This window comes from Pristiophorus japonicus, chromosome 8, assembly GCF_044704955.1.
Source record: "Pristiophorus japonicus isolate sPriJap1 chromosome 8, sPriJap1.hap1, whole genome shotgun sequence".
In the NCBI taxonomy this organism is placed as follows: domain Eukaryota; kingdom Metazoa; phylum Chordata; class Chondrichthyes; family Pristiophoridae; genus Pristiophorus; species Pristiophorus japonicus.
Genome location: NC_091984.1, coordinates 230,941,227 through 230,957,157, shown reverse-complemented (window position 1 = coordinate 230,957,157; position 15,931 = coordinate 230,941,227). Strand labels below are relative to the sequence as shown.

Here is a 15,931-nt window from a genome sequence, read left to right as displayed (position 1 = left end):
AGACTTCACAGTGATGGATACCACAGTTGAATAGACTCGTACTGAAGTGGTGAGAAACCAGAGCAGTGCTGCTACCGACAGAACCACTCCAGAGAATGGAGCACAAAAATATAGGCCGACACTCCAATGCAATACTGAGGGAGTGCTGCACTGTCGGAGGTGCCATCTTTGGGATGTGTCGTTAAACGGTGATGACTGAAATGTGATGCGACTGTCAGGTGGACCTAAAAGATCCATGGCACTATTTTGAAGAGTCAACATCACTAAAAACAGATGATCTGATCAATCATCATAGGCAGTCCTTCAAAATCGAGGAAGACTTGCTTCCACTCAAAGTGAGCGAGTTCTCAGGTGACTGTACAGTCCAATACAGGAATTAAAGTCTCTGTCACAGGTGGGACAGACAGTGGTTGAAGGAGAGGGTGGGTAGTTTGCCGCACGCTCCTTCCGCTGCCTGCGTTTGTTATCTGCATGCTCTCGGTGACTATCATTATCACAATGCTGTTTGTGGGAGCTTACTGCGTGCAAATTGGCCGCCGGATTTCCTGACATTACAACAGTAACTACACTTCGAAAGTACTTAATTGGCTGTGAAGCATTTTGGGGCAATGCAAAAGGCTTTAATACAAGTCTTTTGTTTGACCTCAATACACGTCAGTGGCTTCAGGAGGATGGGGAAAAGGGAGAATCTGGGAAAACCCAGCAAATCACGAGCCTCAAAAATGAATATTGTCTATATGTAGTTACCAGGGGCAAGCTTAGGGAAAGCAAACTTCCTTCGATACCAGGGCTGCATTCCTGGTCAAACTATGGAGGGGAAAACCAGTTTCACTTTTGTAAGTCTTTGAGGACGTCACCCCCAGGAGAGACCAAATGCATTCAGAATGGAACATTTTTAAATTCACTCCAAATGGCAGAATGGGCAGCAGTCTCCTCACTCATACGGCTGGTATATATTGATCATATTTATGACATCTCCATAGCAAGTTCTCTTATTTATAGGCTCATCGATCATTCGCAACAAAAAGTATTTTAAAGAGAGAAATTTAAACTACTGTATAAATACAGAAAATTACAACATAGGAGGCCATTCGGCCCATTGTGTCTGTACCGGTACATAGGGGGATTAAAAAAAGAATGCAATTTCAATGGGTGATGCTCTCACCAGATGACATTTACTGAGATGAGAGGCTTTAAGGTTTTATTGCACAAGACAAAAAGTTGCATCATTGCAAACAAAGTTCCAAAAACAGAAAGCAGTTAAAAGTTTTACTCTGAAGAATCAAAATACAAATATTTCCAGTCCAGTAATAAATCAAACACATTTCATTAGAATGTAACTTTTTTTTGTACTTCAAAGTATTTATGCAGTTAAAGTGGTATCACATTATAAAATTTTGACCAGAAACCTTATAGCTTGCATGGCAAGAAATTCCCCCTCTTGTAAATGTTGGTGCAATCTATTCCGTAGAGGCTTGTACTGTTTTCGGCTGTTAAAAGGTTATAGAAGGCACTCAATTAGCTATGTAAAAGCTATTCTATCTGAACACATGTCCACTTAAACAGTATGTGAATGGCACCCTTCCCATGTGTGAAATGCTATACCAATATCCATCTAAAACAACATGTTCAAATACATCAGCCACCGTGTAGAGGCAAAGCACCAGCAATCTTTAGACCAGATATCTACAAGTCCTTCGAAATAGTTCCTTTAAAAAAAAAAATGTTGGACTAACAGCAGCAAGGTTTCAAAATACTTCTGGCATTGCAGCACGTGTCTGGGTCAGGTAAATACGCGAGATAAAAATGGAGTCAAACCAGTTTACCACGAGAGCAGTCACATATCTTTAAGCGGCAAGTACTTTCAAGCTCTCGAATATGCATGATACACCTTCTGGGAGTTGAGGAATCAATCAGCTGCTGATTATATGTCATGCAGTGACAGTGCTGGACCACACGATACTGCACTAGTGCAGAGCCAGGAACATTTTGTGTCATTTATCTGCAGTAACTTTTATTGTTTTTCAAAATTAGCTTATGGAAAAAATCCATCTAAGATATACTAATTCTCAAAACCTTAAATACACAATTGTCAAAAAAACATGGAAAATAAAGAGCAGTGAGTGACTGATTTAACTATTTAAACTAGAATGTGGCTAATTACATATGCACAATAAACTGTTCAAAGAAATTAAAGCATTAAATGGTTAGAACAGGAACACACATTTAGTATTTAGAAATACTTCAGCAAAATTGATACCGAAGTCTGCATAGTTTTTTCGTTAAAACTACTCCCAGCATTTTGTGCTTGCAAGTCCAAAATTGTAAAATGATTTCTCTTAATTGGTTTGAGTTCCCCCAAGTACAATAAAGCGAATTAAGCTTTTGCGCTGTGAGGCTACTGCATCCACAGAAATTGGCAGTTTTGAAATTGAAAAAAAAAATCTGTATCCACCTTGTGCAGTTTGGAACCAACCAGTGATGGAAATTCACAGAAGCATGCTAACTGATTTTATGCAAGAAATGGTGATAAGTGAGAATTTGGTGTACAAAACAGCTCGATATTTCTAATCCAACACCAGCCATAGACAATGAATTAAAAAAAGGGCGTGTTGATACTTTAATTGTTAATTTTTTTTTGAGCTGCAGTACATCCTCAGAATGTATTAGCTTTCCCCATGCAGAAACCATTTAAAACGCACGCCATTACGAAATGGGTTGTGCGTGGTTTTCAGACCTTCGAGCAAGGGGCCGATTGTAAACCCCATGCTCACAGTCATTCCCAGACAGGCTAACTTACCAACACAGACGTGAGCTCCTCTGAAATTAAAAAAAAATCTACCACCTCCGGGATAGGTTGTGCTTTGACCTCTTAACCCTGACCCGACTTACAAAGGTGACTGGGTAATGGGCAGGTGTAATGAGTTTGCACAAGCTCCCTTTGAAGGATGGGAAACAAATTTGTCGCGACGACAGACAAATTGCGCAATCGCATGGACAAAGATTTCGATCAGCGACTCACTGCCTCAGTCAACTCTCCCATTTCCGCTCCCCCGCTTGTGTAAAACAGACACTCTGCGTACTTTACTCAGCAAAATACAAACTCTGAGAACATAAGCTGGTAATGAGAAACAAGAGTTTTTGAAACGATCCTCCATTCCTCAGTAGACAAGACATCTTGGCACTGCAGCTGGAGAAGGCAGCTGTAGGAACGGTCAACTGGTTTATAACCAACATTGCGCTCAGTTTCGCCCCGTTTCAAAGTGCCACAGCTGCCCTGTTGGATGGTTAAAGAGCAGCATCAACGGTGACCCTTAAGTCCACAACCTTGATGGTTCAACCCTTGGGGTCCCATGATAGAAAAAAAACTTGAAGGGACAGAGGCACCCCCCCAAAATATTAGTGATATGGGGATAGTGCAGGAAAGTGGAGTTGAGGTAGAAGATCAGCCATGATCTTATTAAATGGCGGAGCAGGCTCGAGGGGCCGAATGGCCTACTCCTGCTCCTATTTATGATCTTAAAACAGCCCAGATGTTAAACGCACTCTGCTCATTTGGTAAATATAAACAGGGAAGTGAGAAAGGAAGTATATTCTACAGAATAATTCACCTTCATTGCATTGTGGCAGGTGGGAGCGAGAGTGAGGTCAGTGAATGAGTCACAAGGTACACATTTCCCCACACGGCATTGTGACAATTCAGTGAACAGGTCTCCCGCTTTCCTCTCTTAAAATTTGCGTCTTAAAAGCACTTTTTTTTTAAACCAACAGTTCCCTGGAAATTTGCTCGGTGCTCAGTGAATAGCAGTCAGCAGGAAGGTTTCGCCAGACGACAGAAAACCCTGATTACATTATAGGAAAAACACTATCAAATTAAACAGGTTCCAGTGGACCCGCTCGGCAAAGAGCTCCCCCCTCACCCCCGCAGTGGTGTCAGAGTACATCTGCCTCAGAACAGAGAGTTTGGTGTCATTCAAGTGATCACGTATACAACAGTTTGCAATTCTAAAAAAGAGGAACGAAGGCCTTAACATTCAAAACACCCCAGAAGAAAACAGGCAGTTTCCATTAACCCGTACAAAAAAATGTTTTGATATGGATAACTACCATTAACTGATGCAAGCGTATTTATTGTTGCTAGATATATTAATCTTCATAAAAGCTTTGTATACAACAGATGGTGCACTAAGATGACTTAATACACATATGAACAGTATCTTCACACAAGCTAAATCACAGACTAGCAAAGAATGAAAGGAAGAATGCTGATTTGAAAAACAGCAGGCAATATCTAAACCAGCTAAATCGGACTCTCTGGACACCAGCACAGAACTCGAGTCGAGTGTTAGTGTTTTCTTAGTGACCTCATAAGGGCTCATTCTGGCCCCATTTCGTCAGCTACCAGAAAGAGCATCAAAGTAAGCTTTACGTTAGTAATAACACAAAGTTTAGATTACGCACGATTTCTCTCTTCCATTCAAATTGGCACGGATTATTGAAGAGCAAATGAAGGAATACGTGTGCTCAACATTGCTGAATATCTTTAACTCCATCATATTAAATCGGGATTTATTTAATGCAAGTATGAATGCAGACACCTAGGATACATAATTAAAAAAATTATGAAATCAGGCTCCACGTTAATACATTCAGAAACACGTTTCATTAATAGATTCAATTTCTGGGGGGGTGGAGGTGGGGGGGAGGAGGGGGTGCATATTTTCCTTTAACCCTGCTCACTAAATAATCTGAATATAAAAGGTGTTATTTCTGCAAGGTCAGTTACTTTTCAGGGGAACGACAAAGTCCAACGCCGCATTTTAGAGTTTGCGAAGCTGTCGCTCGGTCGCCATAATGCGAGAGTTCGTATGTTCGGTCCTGGTCATCAAACGGTCAATGATCTCATCCTGCTCGTCGATTTCTGTCTGCATGCCCATTGCCAGACCCTTCAGCCGGCCCAGGCCAGAGGACATCTCATCTGCGATTGGAGGGAAGAGGCAGAGAGAACCGTGATTGGGTGCTTGGCTAACAATTGAAACACTTCTCAGTGGCAGTCTTCAAGAGGGAATTGGATGAATACTTGAAGGTGAAAAGAATGGCAGGGATATGGGGAAAGAGCGGGGGAGTGGGACTAACTGGATTGCTCTTCGAAGGAGCCGGCGCAGACTCGATGGGCCGAATGGCCGCCTTCTGCGCTGTACTGTTCTACGATTGAGGGATTGATAGGGTAGATGCTGAGAAGCTGTTTTCACTGGCGGAGTCCAGAACTAGGGGGCAGTGTCGAAGGAGAAGGGTCAGGCATTTAGGACTGAGATGAGGAGAAATTTCTTCACTCACGATGGTTGTGGATCTTTGGAATCCTCTACCCCCTGTGGATGCTCAGTCGTTGAGTACATTCAAGATCGATAGATTTTTGGACTCTTGGGGAATTAAGGGATATGGGCGGGAAAGTGGAGCTGCGATTGAAGATCAGCCATGATCTTACTGAATGGCAAAGCAGGCTCGAGGGGCCGTACGGCCTACTCCTAATTCTGTTCTTTTGTAGCAAGTCAACAGAAAAGGGAAACAAAACCACAACTTTCTCCCCCTCGGGGATGAAAAACTTGGAGGGAGCATCTTTTCCAAAATGTAATTAAAACACAAGCCAGAGTGTGATAAGAATGGAGCGGAAATACAAGTGCCACTGTAAATACAGCATTGCGATTGGGTAATACATTCATTATACAGAGGGCCATTTGAAAACAGGAATAAGTGGCGTGTTGGGACAGTTCATGTAAAGCAGATGGACTTCCATCTGTACAGCACCGTATCAGGAGTGCGATGGAATACTCTCCACTTGCCTTGATGAGTGCAGCTCGACACCATCTAGGACAAAGCAGGCCGCTTGATTGGCGCCCCGTCCACCACCTTCAACATTCACTCCCTCCACCACCGGCGCACCCTGGCTGCAGTGTGCACCATCTACAAGATGCACTGCAGCAACTCGCCAAGGCTTCTTTGGCAGCACCTCCCAAACCCGCGACCTCTACCGCCGAGCAGGCGCATGGGAACACCACCACCTCCCCCTTCCCCTCCAAGTTACACACCATCCCGACTTGAAAATACATCACTGCTCCTTCATTGGGTCCAAAATACCGGAACTCCCTCCCCAACAGCATTGTGGGAGCACCTTCACCACACAGACTGCAGTGGTTCAAGATGGCGGCTCACCACCACCTTCTCAAGGGGCAACTAGGGACGGGCAACAAATGCCGGCCTTGCCAGCGATGCCCACATCCCATGAACTAAAATAAAATCACACCATTTGAATGTTTCACATTTTGAGTCCAGCGACTTGCGTAGGGAAACAGGGCAGCTTTACTGTACTAGCAAAATGAGAAACAGTAAGCGAACACGGCTTTCTTTTGCTTTTAGCTCGGAGGGCCGCATGGGGCTGGCAAAGAAACAAGTGCCCCGCTCGGAGCCATCACGCAGCAGTGTGGCCGAGACTGGGAGCTCTGGAAGGGCAAGGCGAAGCCGGGCCGCCGACAACTTCAACCTGCGTGGGTTATTTTCTGGTACTGCAGTGTTATGGATTCCCCAACTGTGTACCGACTGATCCTTCGCATGTTCAGGATACGGCGGGAAAGTGGAGTAGAGGTCAAGGATCAGCCATGATCTCACTGATTGGCGGAGCAGGCTCGAGGGGCCGAATGGCCTACTCCGAATTCTTGTGTTTATGGTCTCTGCTGCAGAGGCAACGCACCTGGTTCACAGGGTGGAACAGAGCAAGTGCAAAACATGGGAGGGTCACTACAGGCTGCCCTTGTACAATTCCTCGTTGCTGGTTTCACAACCGCACTGACATAGGGCCAGGAGTTTGTGCATCACCGCCATTACATCGCAGAGAGGAGAAGGAGGGGAGAAAATACCTTAAATCGCTCCAACAAAAAAACCCCATCAGGATTTGATACAGCAATACTCTTAGACACAGAGCTTGAAATGTAAAGTACTGAAGCCCTGGACCAGTAGCTGATGAGTCGGCTGACAGCAGCAGAAGTTACTTGGGAGGGTGGGTGGGGGGAAAGAGGAGGTGACTGATCATTAAAAATCAAAACTATAAAAGGATAGGTCATGTAGATTAGAACGGAAACGACAATTATTCTCTCTTGCATGCGTGCGCGCACATAGGAGCAGCAGGAGGCTATTCAGCCCCTCGAGTCTGTTCCGCCATTCAATTAGATCATAGCTGATCTGTATCTCAACTCCATCTACCCGCCTGTGTTCCGTATCGAACAAAAACCAACCGATCTTAGTTTTTGAAATTTTTTATTAGTCCCAGCCCATGAAACTACCGGATTGTCATAAAAACCCATCTGGTTCAAGGTTCACTAATGTCCTTTCGGGAAGGAAATCTGCCGTCCTTACCCGGTCTGGCCTATATGTGACTCCAGCTTTTGGATTGGGAGAGAAAAAGTTCCAGACTGCCATTACCTGACATCACCCTTGAACAACCTCGCTCTAACTGTACAGTATGTCCCCTTGTTATAGGCACTCCAACGTGTGCGTGCATACACTGCAAGGAAAGCACAATGGCAAGACTACGCAGCCCGACAATACCGTACCTAGATTGTTATCTATCCGCTCGTGATAAGTACGAAGAACGTTGTTCTTGGTGACACTGTTGTTTCCTGTAGCAGCAGAACTGCTCCCGGCCCCAAAACCTAGAGGGGAAAATAAAAGGAAAATTAAGCTTATAAAATCAAACCAAGGGGCATTTTAGGTTCAGCAATTCAAAATTTTGGCACAAGCTAATTTTCCAGACACTTATTTTTTTTCCATAAAAAACAAAAAAGGTACTTTGGTTACATTTACAGACTTTGCGGTTAACATATCTAAACGGAAAACGGCAGGTTCAATACTGAAAGGAGAGTAAGGTTCACAGCCACTTGTTCCCTTTAGCTGGCCTGGTTTAGTATCTGTAGAACTCACGCACTCTGTCTGTTGTTGAGTTGATCTTATCCGGAACGGTAGCATAGTATTAATGTTACTGGACCAGTGATCCAGAGGCCAGGACTAATGAACCAGAGACACGAGTTCACATCCCATGACAGCCACTGGGGAATTTAAATTCAGTTAAGTAAATCTGGAATTAAAAAGCTGGCATCAGTAATGGTGACCATGAAACTACCGGATTGTCATAAAAACCCATCTGGTTCAAGGTTCACTAATGTCCTTTCGGGAAAGAAATCTGCCGTCCTTACCCGGTATGGCCTATATGTGACTCCAGACCCACAGCAACATGGTCGACTCCTAACTGCCCTCTGAAATGGCAGAGCAAGCCACTCAGTTGTAACAAATCACTATGAAAAATAATTAAATTGGACGGACCACCCAGCATTGACCTCAGCTATGGACACATCAATGGCACACCCAGCCCAGTCGATGCTGCAAGGTCCTCCTTACTAACATCTGGGGACTTGTGTCAACATTGGGAGAGCTGTCCCACAGACTCGTCAAGCAACAGCCCGACAGTGTCATACTCTCAGAATCAGACCTTTCAGCCAACGCCCAGACTTCTCCATCACCATCTCTGGGTATGTCCTGTCCCACTGGTAGGACAGATCCACCAGGGGTGACAGCACAGTGGTATGTATACAGCTCTGGGAGTCCTCAACATTGACTCCAGACCCCATGAAGTCTCAGAGCTGCAGGTCAAGCATGGGCAAGGAAACCTCCTGCTGATTACCATCCACCGCCCTCCCTCAGCTGATGAATCAGTACTCCTCCATGTTGAACACCACTCGGAAGAAGCATGGAGAATGGCAACGGCATAGAATGCAGTCTGGGTGGGGTGGGGGAATTCAATGTCCATCACCAAGAGTGGCTTGGTTACAGAACGAGTCCTGAAGGACATCGCTGCCTGACTGGGCCTGCAGCAGGTGGGACGAGAACCAACAGGAGGGAAAAAAACAACTTCATCTCGTCCTCACCAATCTAGCCGTCGCAGACGCACCTGTCCGTGACAGCATTGGCAGCAGCGACCGCCACACATTGTGGAGACAAAGTCCCATCTTCACAGAGGACATCCTCCATCGTGTTATATGGCACTACCACAGTGCTAAATGGGATAGATTCACAACAGTGCAGATTTGATGGGCCAAGTGACCGGTTTCTGTACTGCAAGATTCTTCGGTACATATGAAAATGAATTGTTTTAAAATGTATTCCATTAATGGGCAATATGGACTACTGCAACTGAGAGACACCTGGAAGTAATTACACGGCTGTAATGTAATGGAGCTGTGCAGAGCAGAGAAAACAAAGCAAGAAAATTATTCACCTTGGAGAACAAAGTAGATTTGAAATCACTGGGCATGCACCAAAGAGAACGTGCATTCATTTTGCTTTGGGTCTCAATTGTACTGGCCACAACCAGTGGTGCCAGATGTGTGTGTGTGTGTGTGTGTGTGTGTCATATCTTTGATGTACAAGGATGTTCACACCACTGTAATAATAGCTGCAATGCCCAAGAATAAACCTCCAATGTTAAAAATAAAATCCTTTTTTTTTTAAAGATTATAAAGGGGGATGTTGTTTATAAGCCCATTTCTTCTATTGATAATTGAATTAGTTGGGTTGGCTATTTCTTTATGAAGTTACGGCTCATTAAAGCTCAGCTCCAGATTAGTTTTCTTTGAAATTGCAGCATCAATTTCTCGGTTTAATTAACTGTAGCCAAGATCAGCACTTAACCCCAACGTGGGTTAAACTCCAGTTCGAACATTACATTCCACAAACTGTGGGCTCGATGGCATCCCACCTGCAATGTACATCTCCTGAAGCTGCTGATTACAGCGGGGATAGGGCTCCCCGGGCACCAGCTGCCTTGCGGAGCTTCAGCCTCCAGGCAGTCAGACATCACGCAGGCCAAGCCAGCGCACGTTAGAAACATAGAAACATAGAAAATAGGTGCAGGAGCAAGCCATTCAGCCCTTCTAGCCTGCACCGCCATTCAATGAGTTAGGTTATCCACACACGAGGGTCAGGCCGGGGGGGGGGGGGGGGGGGGGGGGGAGAAAGAGAACCACAGCAGCGTCCAATCATGTCCTGGCATGGATCACTGGATAGCGAGTCAGGAAAAGGGCATGCTGGTCGATATTCTCTCCTCTAGCCCAGGAGTACCAAGGCCAGCTGGAGCACTCCTTTGTGACCCTGGCTGTGACCCATTGAAGTCAGTGCAGATGCAAATTGAACTGGACATCTTGTGCTCTTAAGTAGTTCCTCGGAGTCGAGGATGACTTGTTTCCACACAAAATGAATTGTCAGGCGACTGACGAGTCTGATATGGGACCGACAGTCTGTCACAGGTGGGGCAGACGGTGGCTGAGGGGGATGTTTGTTGGAGGGACAGGTGGGTGGGGTACTTGGGTTGTTATGCGCTCCTTCCGCTGTTTGCGCTTGGCCTCTGCTTGCTGCCGGCGAAGAGACTCACGGTGTCCGACGCCTTCCCGGATTCTTCTCTTCCACTTTGAGCGGTCTTGGGCCGGGGTTCCCAGGTGGGGATGGTGCACTTTTTCAAGGAAGCCTTGAGGGTGTTCTTGAAGCTTTTCCTCTGCCCACCTGGGGCTCGTTTTATTGATTGTGTAACTGATTTCTAACTAACATTAGCTTTAGAGATCACACGGGACATCTTTTCCATACACCACCCAATGCATTTATAATGAATGCATAAACCAATTTTCTCATTAGAATAGGCAGGATATAGTTGTATAATTCAAACTATTCTTGGTTTCCAAGTGCAGAACATACTAATTATGTTGGTATGGTATGCATTGGTGCCATCTAGTGTTGTAAAACAGAAATTGCAGCATTATCTTGCACATCGGCACAACACAACCTGCAAATTTATTATACAAGGGTTTATAGTTTGGTAAATTATAGAATAATTACCCGGGAGTGATTTACAAGACTGCAATCTAAATCAAAGGATCTATCAAGCTAAACCATGACAGCAAAGTTTGCATGCTTCAGAACTCCCAAGATTAGATTACAGCCTCAAGACATTCCCTAGTGGTGTGTATAGGTGACGGGGTTTATTTTGAGGGCATTACTTTTAGGCCTTTTCGTACTGCTGTTAGATGTCTGAATATTTCAAGTACTTCATGCGCAAGGATTATCCAGTATTAAACTAGTCTTATTGTGTAATACAACAGTCCATCAGAACGTCCTATCACGAGAGACTGAGTAAAATGGGCCTATGTTCTCTGGAGTTTAGAAGTCGTAGTAATCTTATTGAAATGTATAAAACTTTTAAGGGGCTTGACAGGGTAGATGCTGAGGCGATTTCCCCTGGCTGGAGAGTCCAGAACCAGGGGTCACAGTCTCGGGGGGGGTCAGCCATTTAGGACTGATGGAGACATTTCTTCAGTCAGAAGGTTGAGAATCTTTGGAATTCTCTACCCCAGAGGGTTGCGGATGCTCAGTCATTGAGCATATTCAATTCAATAAATTTGTAGGCTCTAGGGGAATCAAAGGATATGGAGATAGGGCAGGAAAGTGGAGTTGAGGGAGAAGATCAGCCATGATCTTATTGAATGGCAGAGCAGGCTCGAGGGGCCGAATGGCCGACTCCTAATGATCTCAACTGTCCAAATGGAACATTTGTCAGCAGAAGAAATCACAAGTAGGACTGCTGGAATTTCACTCCTAACCAGGGTGTATTTCTAAATGTTTGTAATAGATTCTCTTTGGGGCTCCGAAAAGGATGATAAAGCAAAAGTCAATGGTTTAGAACCAACTGGCCAGTGAAAGAGAAACCTAATCATAGAATAATCCTTGAGGAAATTTTTAAAAAATCAGGATAATGGATGGTCCAAAGTTAAAAAGGAACCTTCGGGACAAAAGGCTCTGGGTCTCGAGATGCAAAGGAAGTGATGGCAAGAAACTGGAGAGAGATGAGACAAGGAAGCAGCAACAAATCTCCTGCACCTGCTGAGGAAAGTGGGGAGCAATGTGCCACAGAATGTCCAATGCTCCACCTAGCGCTTCAGTTGCACACAGAAGGACGTCTGAAGGCTTTGTGTCTTAATGCAAGGAGTATCCGTAATAAGGTGGATGAATTAACTGTGCAAATAGATGTCAACAGATATGATGCGATTGGGATTACAGAGACGTGGCTCGAGGATGATCAGGGCTGGGAACTCAACATCCTAGGAAAGATAGAATAAAAGGAAAAGAAGGTGGGGTAGCATTGCTGGTTAAAGAGGAGATTAATGCAATAGTTAGGAAGGACATTAGCTTGGATGATGTGGAATCTATATGGGTAGAGCTGCAGAACACCAAAGGGCAAAAAATGTTAGTGGGAGTTGTGTACAGACCTCCAAACAGTAGTAGTGATGTTGGGGAGGGCATCAAACAGGAAATTTGGGGTGCAGGCAATAAAGGTGCAGCAGTTATCATGGGTGACTAATATGCATATAGATTGGGCTAACCAAACTGGAAGCAATACAGTGGAGGAGGATTTCCTGGAGTGCATAAGGGATGGTTTTCTAGACTAATGTGTCAAGGAACCAACTAGGGGGGAGGCCATCTTAGACTGGGTGTTGTGTAATGAGAGAAGATTAATTAGCAATTTCATTGTGCGAGGCCCCTTGGGGAAGAGTGACCATAATATGGTGGAATTCTACATTAGGATGGAGAATGAAACAGTTAATTCAGAGACCATGGTCCAGGACTTAAAGAAGGGTAACTTTGAAGGTATGAGGCGTGAATTAGCTAGGATAGGTTGGCGAATGATACTTAAGTGGTTGACTGTGGATGGGCAATGGCAGACATTTAGAGACCGCATGGATGAACTACAACAATTGTACATCCCTGTCTGGCGTAAAAATAAAAAAGGGAAGGAGGCTCAACCGTGGGGAAATCAGGGATAGTATTAAAGCCAAGGAAGTGGCATACAAATTGGCCAGAAATAGCAGCGAACCCAGGGACTGGGAGAAATTTAGAACTCAGCAGGAGGACAAAGGGTTTGATTAGGGCATGGAAAATAGAGTACGAGAGGAAGCTTGCAGGGAACATTAAAATGGACTGCAAAAGCTTCTATAGATATGTAAAGAGAAAAAGGTTAGTAAAGACAAACGTAGGTCCTCTGCAGTCAGAATCAGGGGAAGTCATAACGGGGAACAAAGAAATGGCAGACCAATTGAAGAAGTACTTTGGTTCGGTATTCACTAAGGAGGACACAAACAACCTTCCAGATATAAAAGGGGTCAGAGGGTCTAGTAAAAAGGAGGAACTGAGGGAAATCCTTATTAGTCGGGAAATTGTGTTGGGGAAATTGATGGGATTGAATGCCGATAAATCCCCAAGGCCTGATGGTCTGCATCCCGGAGTTCTTAAGGAGGTGGCCTTGGAAATAGCGGATGCATTGACAGTCATTTTCCAACATTGCACAGACTCTGGATCAGTTCCTATGGAGTGGAGGGTAGCCAATGTAACCCCACTTTTTTTTTTTAAAAAAAAGAGAGAAAACAGGGAATTAGAGACCGGTCAGCCTGACATCGGTAGTGGGTAAAATGATGGAATCAATTATTAAGGATGTCATAGCAGCACATTTGGAGAGAGGCAACATGATGGGTCCAAGTCAGCATGGATTTGTGAAAGGGAAATCATGCTTGACAAATCTTCTGGAATTTTTTGAGGATGTTTACAGTAGAGTGGACAAGGGGGAAACAGTTGATGTGGTGTATTTGGACTTTCAGAAGGCTTTCGACAAGGTCCCACACAAGAGATTAATGTGCAAAGTTAAAGCACATGGGATTGGGGGTAGTGTGCTGACGTGGATTGAGAACTGGTTGGCAGACAGGAAGCAAAGAGTAAATGGGTACTTTTCAGAATGGCAGGCAGTGACTAGTGGGGTACCGCAAGGTTCTGTGCTGGGGCCCCAGCTGTTTACATTGTACATTAATGATTTAGACGAGGGGATTAAATGTAGTATCTCCAAATTTGCAGATGACACTAAGTTGGGTGGCATTGTGAGCTGCGAGGAGGATGCTATGAGGCTGCAGAGTGACTTGGATAGGTTAGGTGAGTGGGCAAATGCATGGCAGATGAAGTATAATGTGGATAAATGTGAGGTTATCCACTTTGGTGGTAAAAACAGAGACAGACTATTATCTGAATGGTGACAGATTAGGAAAAGGGGAGGTGCTACGAGACCTGGGTGTCATGGTACATCAGTCATTGAAGGTTGGCATGCAGGTGCAGCAGGCGGTTAAGAAAGCAAATGGCATGTTGGCCTTCATAGCGAGGGGATTTGAGTACAGGGGCAGGGAGGTGTTACTGCAGTTGTACAGGGCCTTGGTGAGGCCACACCTGGAGTATTGTATACAGTTTTGGTCTCCTAACTTGAGGAAGGACATTCTTGCTATTGAGGGAGTGCAGCGAAGGTTCACCAGACTGATTCTCAGGATGGCGGGACTGACATATCAAGAAAGACTGGATCAACTGGGCTTGTATTCACGAGTTCAGAAGAATGAGAGGGGATCTCATAGAAACATAAAATTCTGACGGGTTTAGACAGGTTAGATGCAGGAAGAATGTTCCCAATGTTGGGGAAGTCCAGAACCAGGGGTCACAGTCCAAGGATAAGGGGTAAGCCATTTAGGACCGAGATGAGGAGAAACTTCTTCACCCAGAGAGTGGTGAACCTGTGGAATTCTCTACCACAGAAAGTTGTTGAGGCCAATTCATTAAATATATTCAAAAAGGAGTTAGATGTAGTCCTTACTACTAGGGGGATCAAGGGGTATGGCGAGAAAGCAGGAATGGGGTACTGAAGTTGCATGTTCGGACATTAACTCATTGAATGGTGGTGCAGGCTCGAAGGGCCGAATGGCCTACTCCTGCACCTATTTTCTATGTTTCTATGTTTCTGTCGGAGCAGAGCCAACGATGGTCACCCATGATGGAGGGGAAGAGGGGTGGAGGAGGTACAGAGTGGGAATCGATGTTGGGACCTCTACTGTTCCTAATTTACAACATTTTGGATTCTGACGTGCTCGAGGACACTTGTGAATCACCTCTGAACTTAAACAGGGGGATACTCCTGGTGTTGGGTAAATGCAGTGAGCTCATTAGGAAAACAGACAACAAACAAATGGCTACTTTCATAAGTAACAGGTTAGTATTTGGGGTAAAGGGAATGATTTAGGAGGACACGATGCCAGAACCACGCAAAGAGCAACGGCATAAAGGCAGCTATGGTAAACCATTTAAACTGTACAGTACAGGGAAGGGCAGGGAGGTAACAGGATCCCATACGAGACTAATAAAAGGGCGGATGCTAGCCAACAAACCGGCAGGAACTTTGTAGCTTTCAGGAAGAATCAGACACTGATGGCAAAAAACAGAAAATCTTCAGAGGTACACAAATACTGGAAGCATTTGCAACAAAATGCCTGAACTAGAGAATGTCGCATAAGCAGGGACTACAATACAATACGGATAGAAAAATGGCTTACCCCAATAAATGGAGATGAATACAACACAGTGGGGTACTGAATTTCAGGAAATGTAGAGTATTAAAAGGAAGGACAAGCGCACATGGTAAGTAAGGGAAATAGATTGTGCGAAAAGGGAAAAGTGAAACAGGCTGATTGGAGGTTGGCCAATGGAAAGCCCACTGGTGGTGTACCTAGATTTTTGAAAAGCATTGGCCAAAGCTCCTTGTGAAAGGTTATTGGTTAAAGTTTAAATTCTGCAGGGATCCAGGACAAAACTGGAGACGGATAAGAAATTGGTTGGCGGGTGGAAAGCTTGTTACTTGTTGCCAAAGAATTAATACCATACCATACGTCCACATCTCATCCGAAAGAGGGCACCTCCAGAAAATGCAGCACTCCCTCAGCATTGCACTGGGAGTGTCAGCCTAGAATTATGTGTTCAAGTC

General features: G+C 44.7%; 1 protein-coding gene across 1 annotated transcript in view; it reads right to left on the bottom strand.

Annotated features, from left to right (window-relative positions):
• Window positions 1–4,109: 4,109 nt before the first annotated feature.
• snap29 (synaptosome associated protein 29) overlaps window positions 4,110–15,931 on the bottom strand; it is a 49,101-nt gene continuing 37,279 nt past the window's right edge. The window contains exons 4-5 of the mRNA XM_070888051.1: window positions 7,605–7,703; window positions 4,110–4,978 (exon numbers count right to left, since the gene is read on the bottom strand). Coding sequence (XP_070744152.1) covers window positions 4,821–4,978; window positions 7,605–7,703 — 257 coding nt within the window. The 3' untranslated portion in view covers window positions 4,110–4,820. The remainder of the gene's footprint in view (window positions 4,979–7,604; window positions 7,704–15,931) is intronic.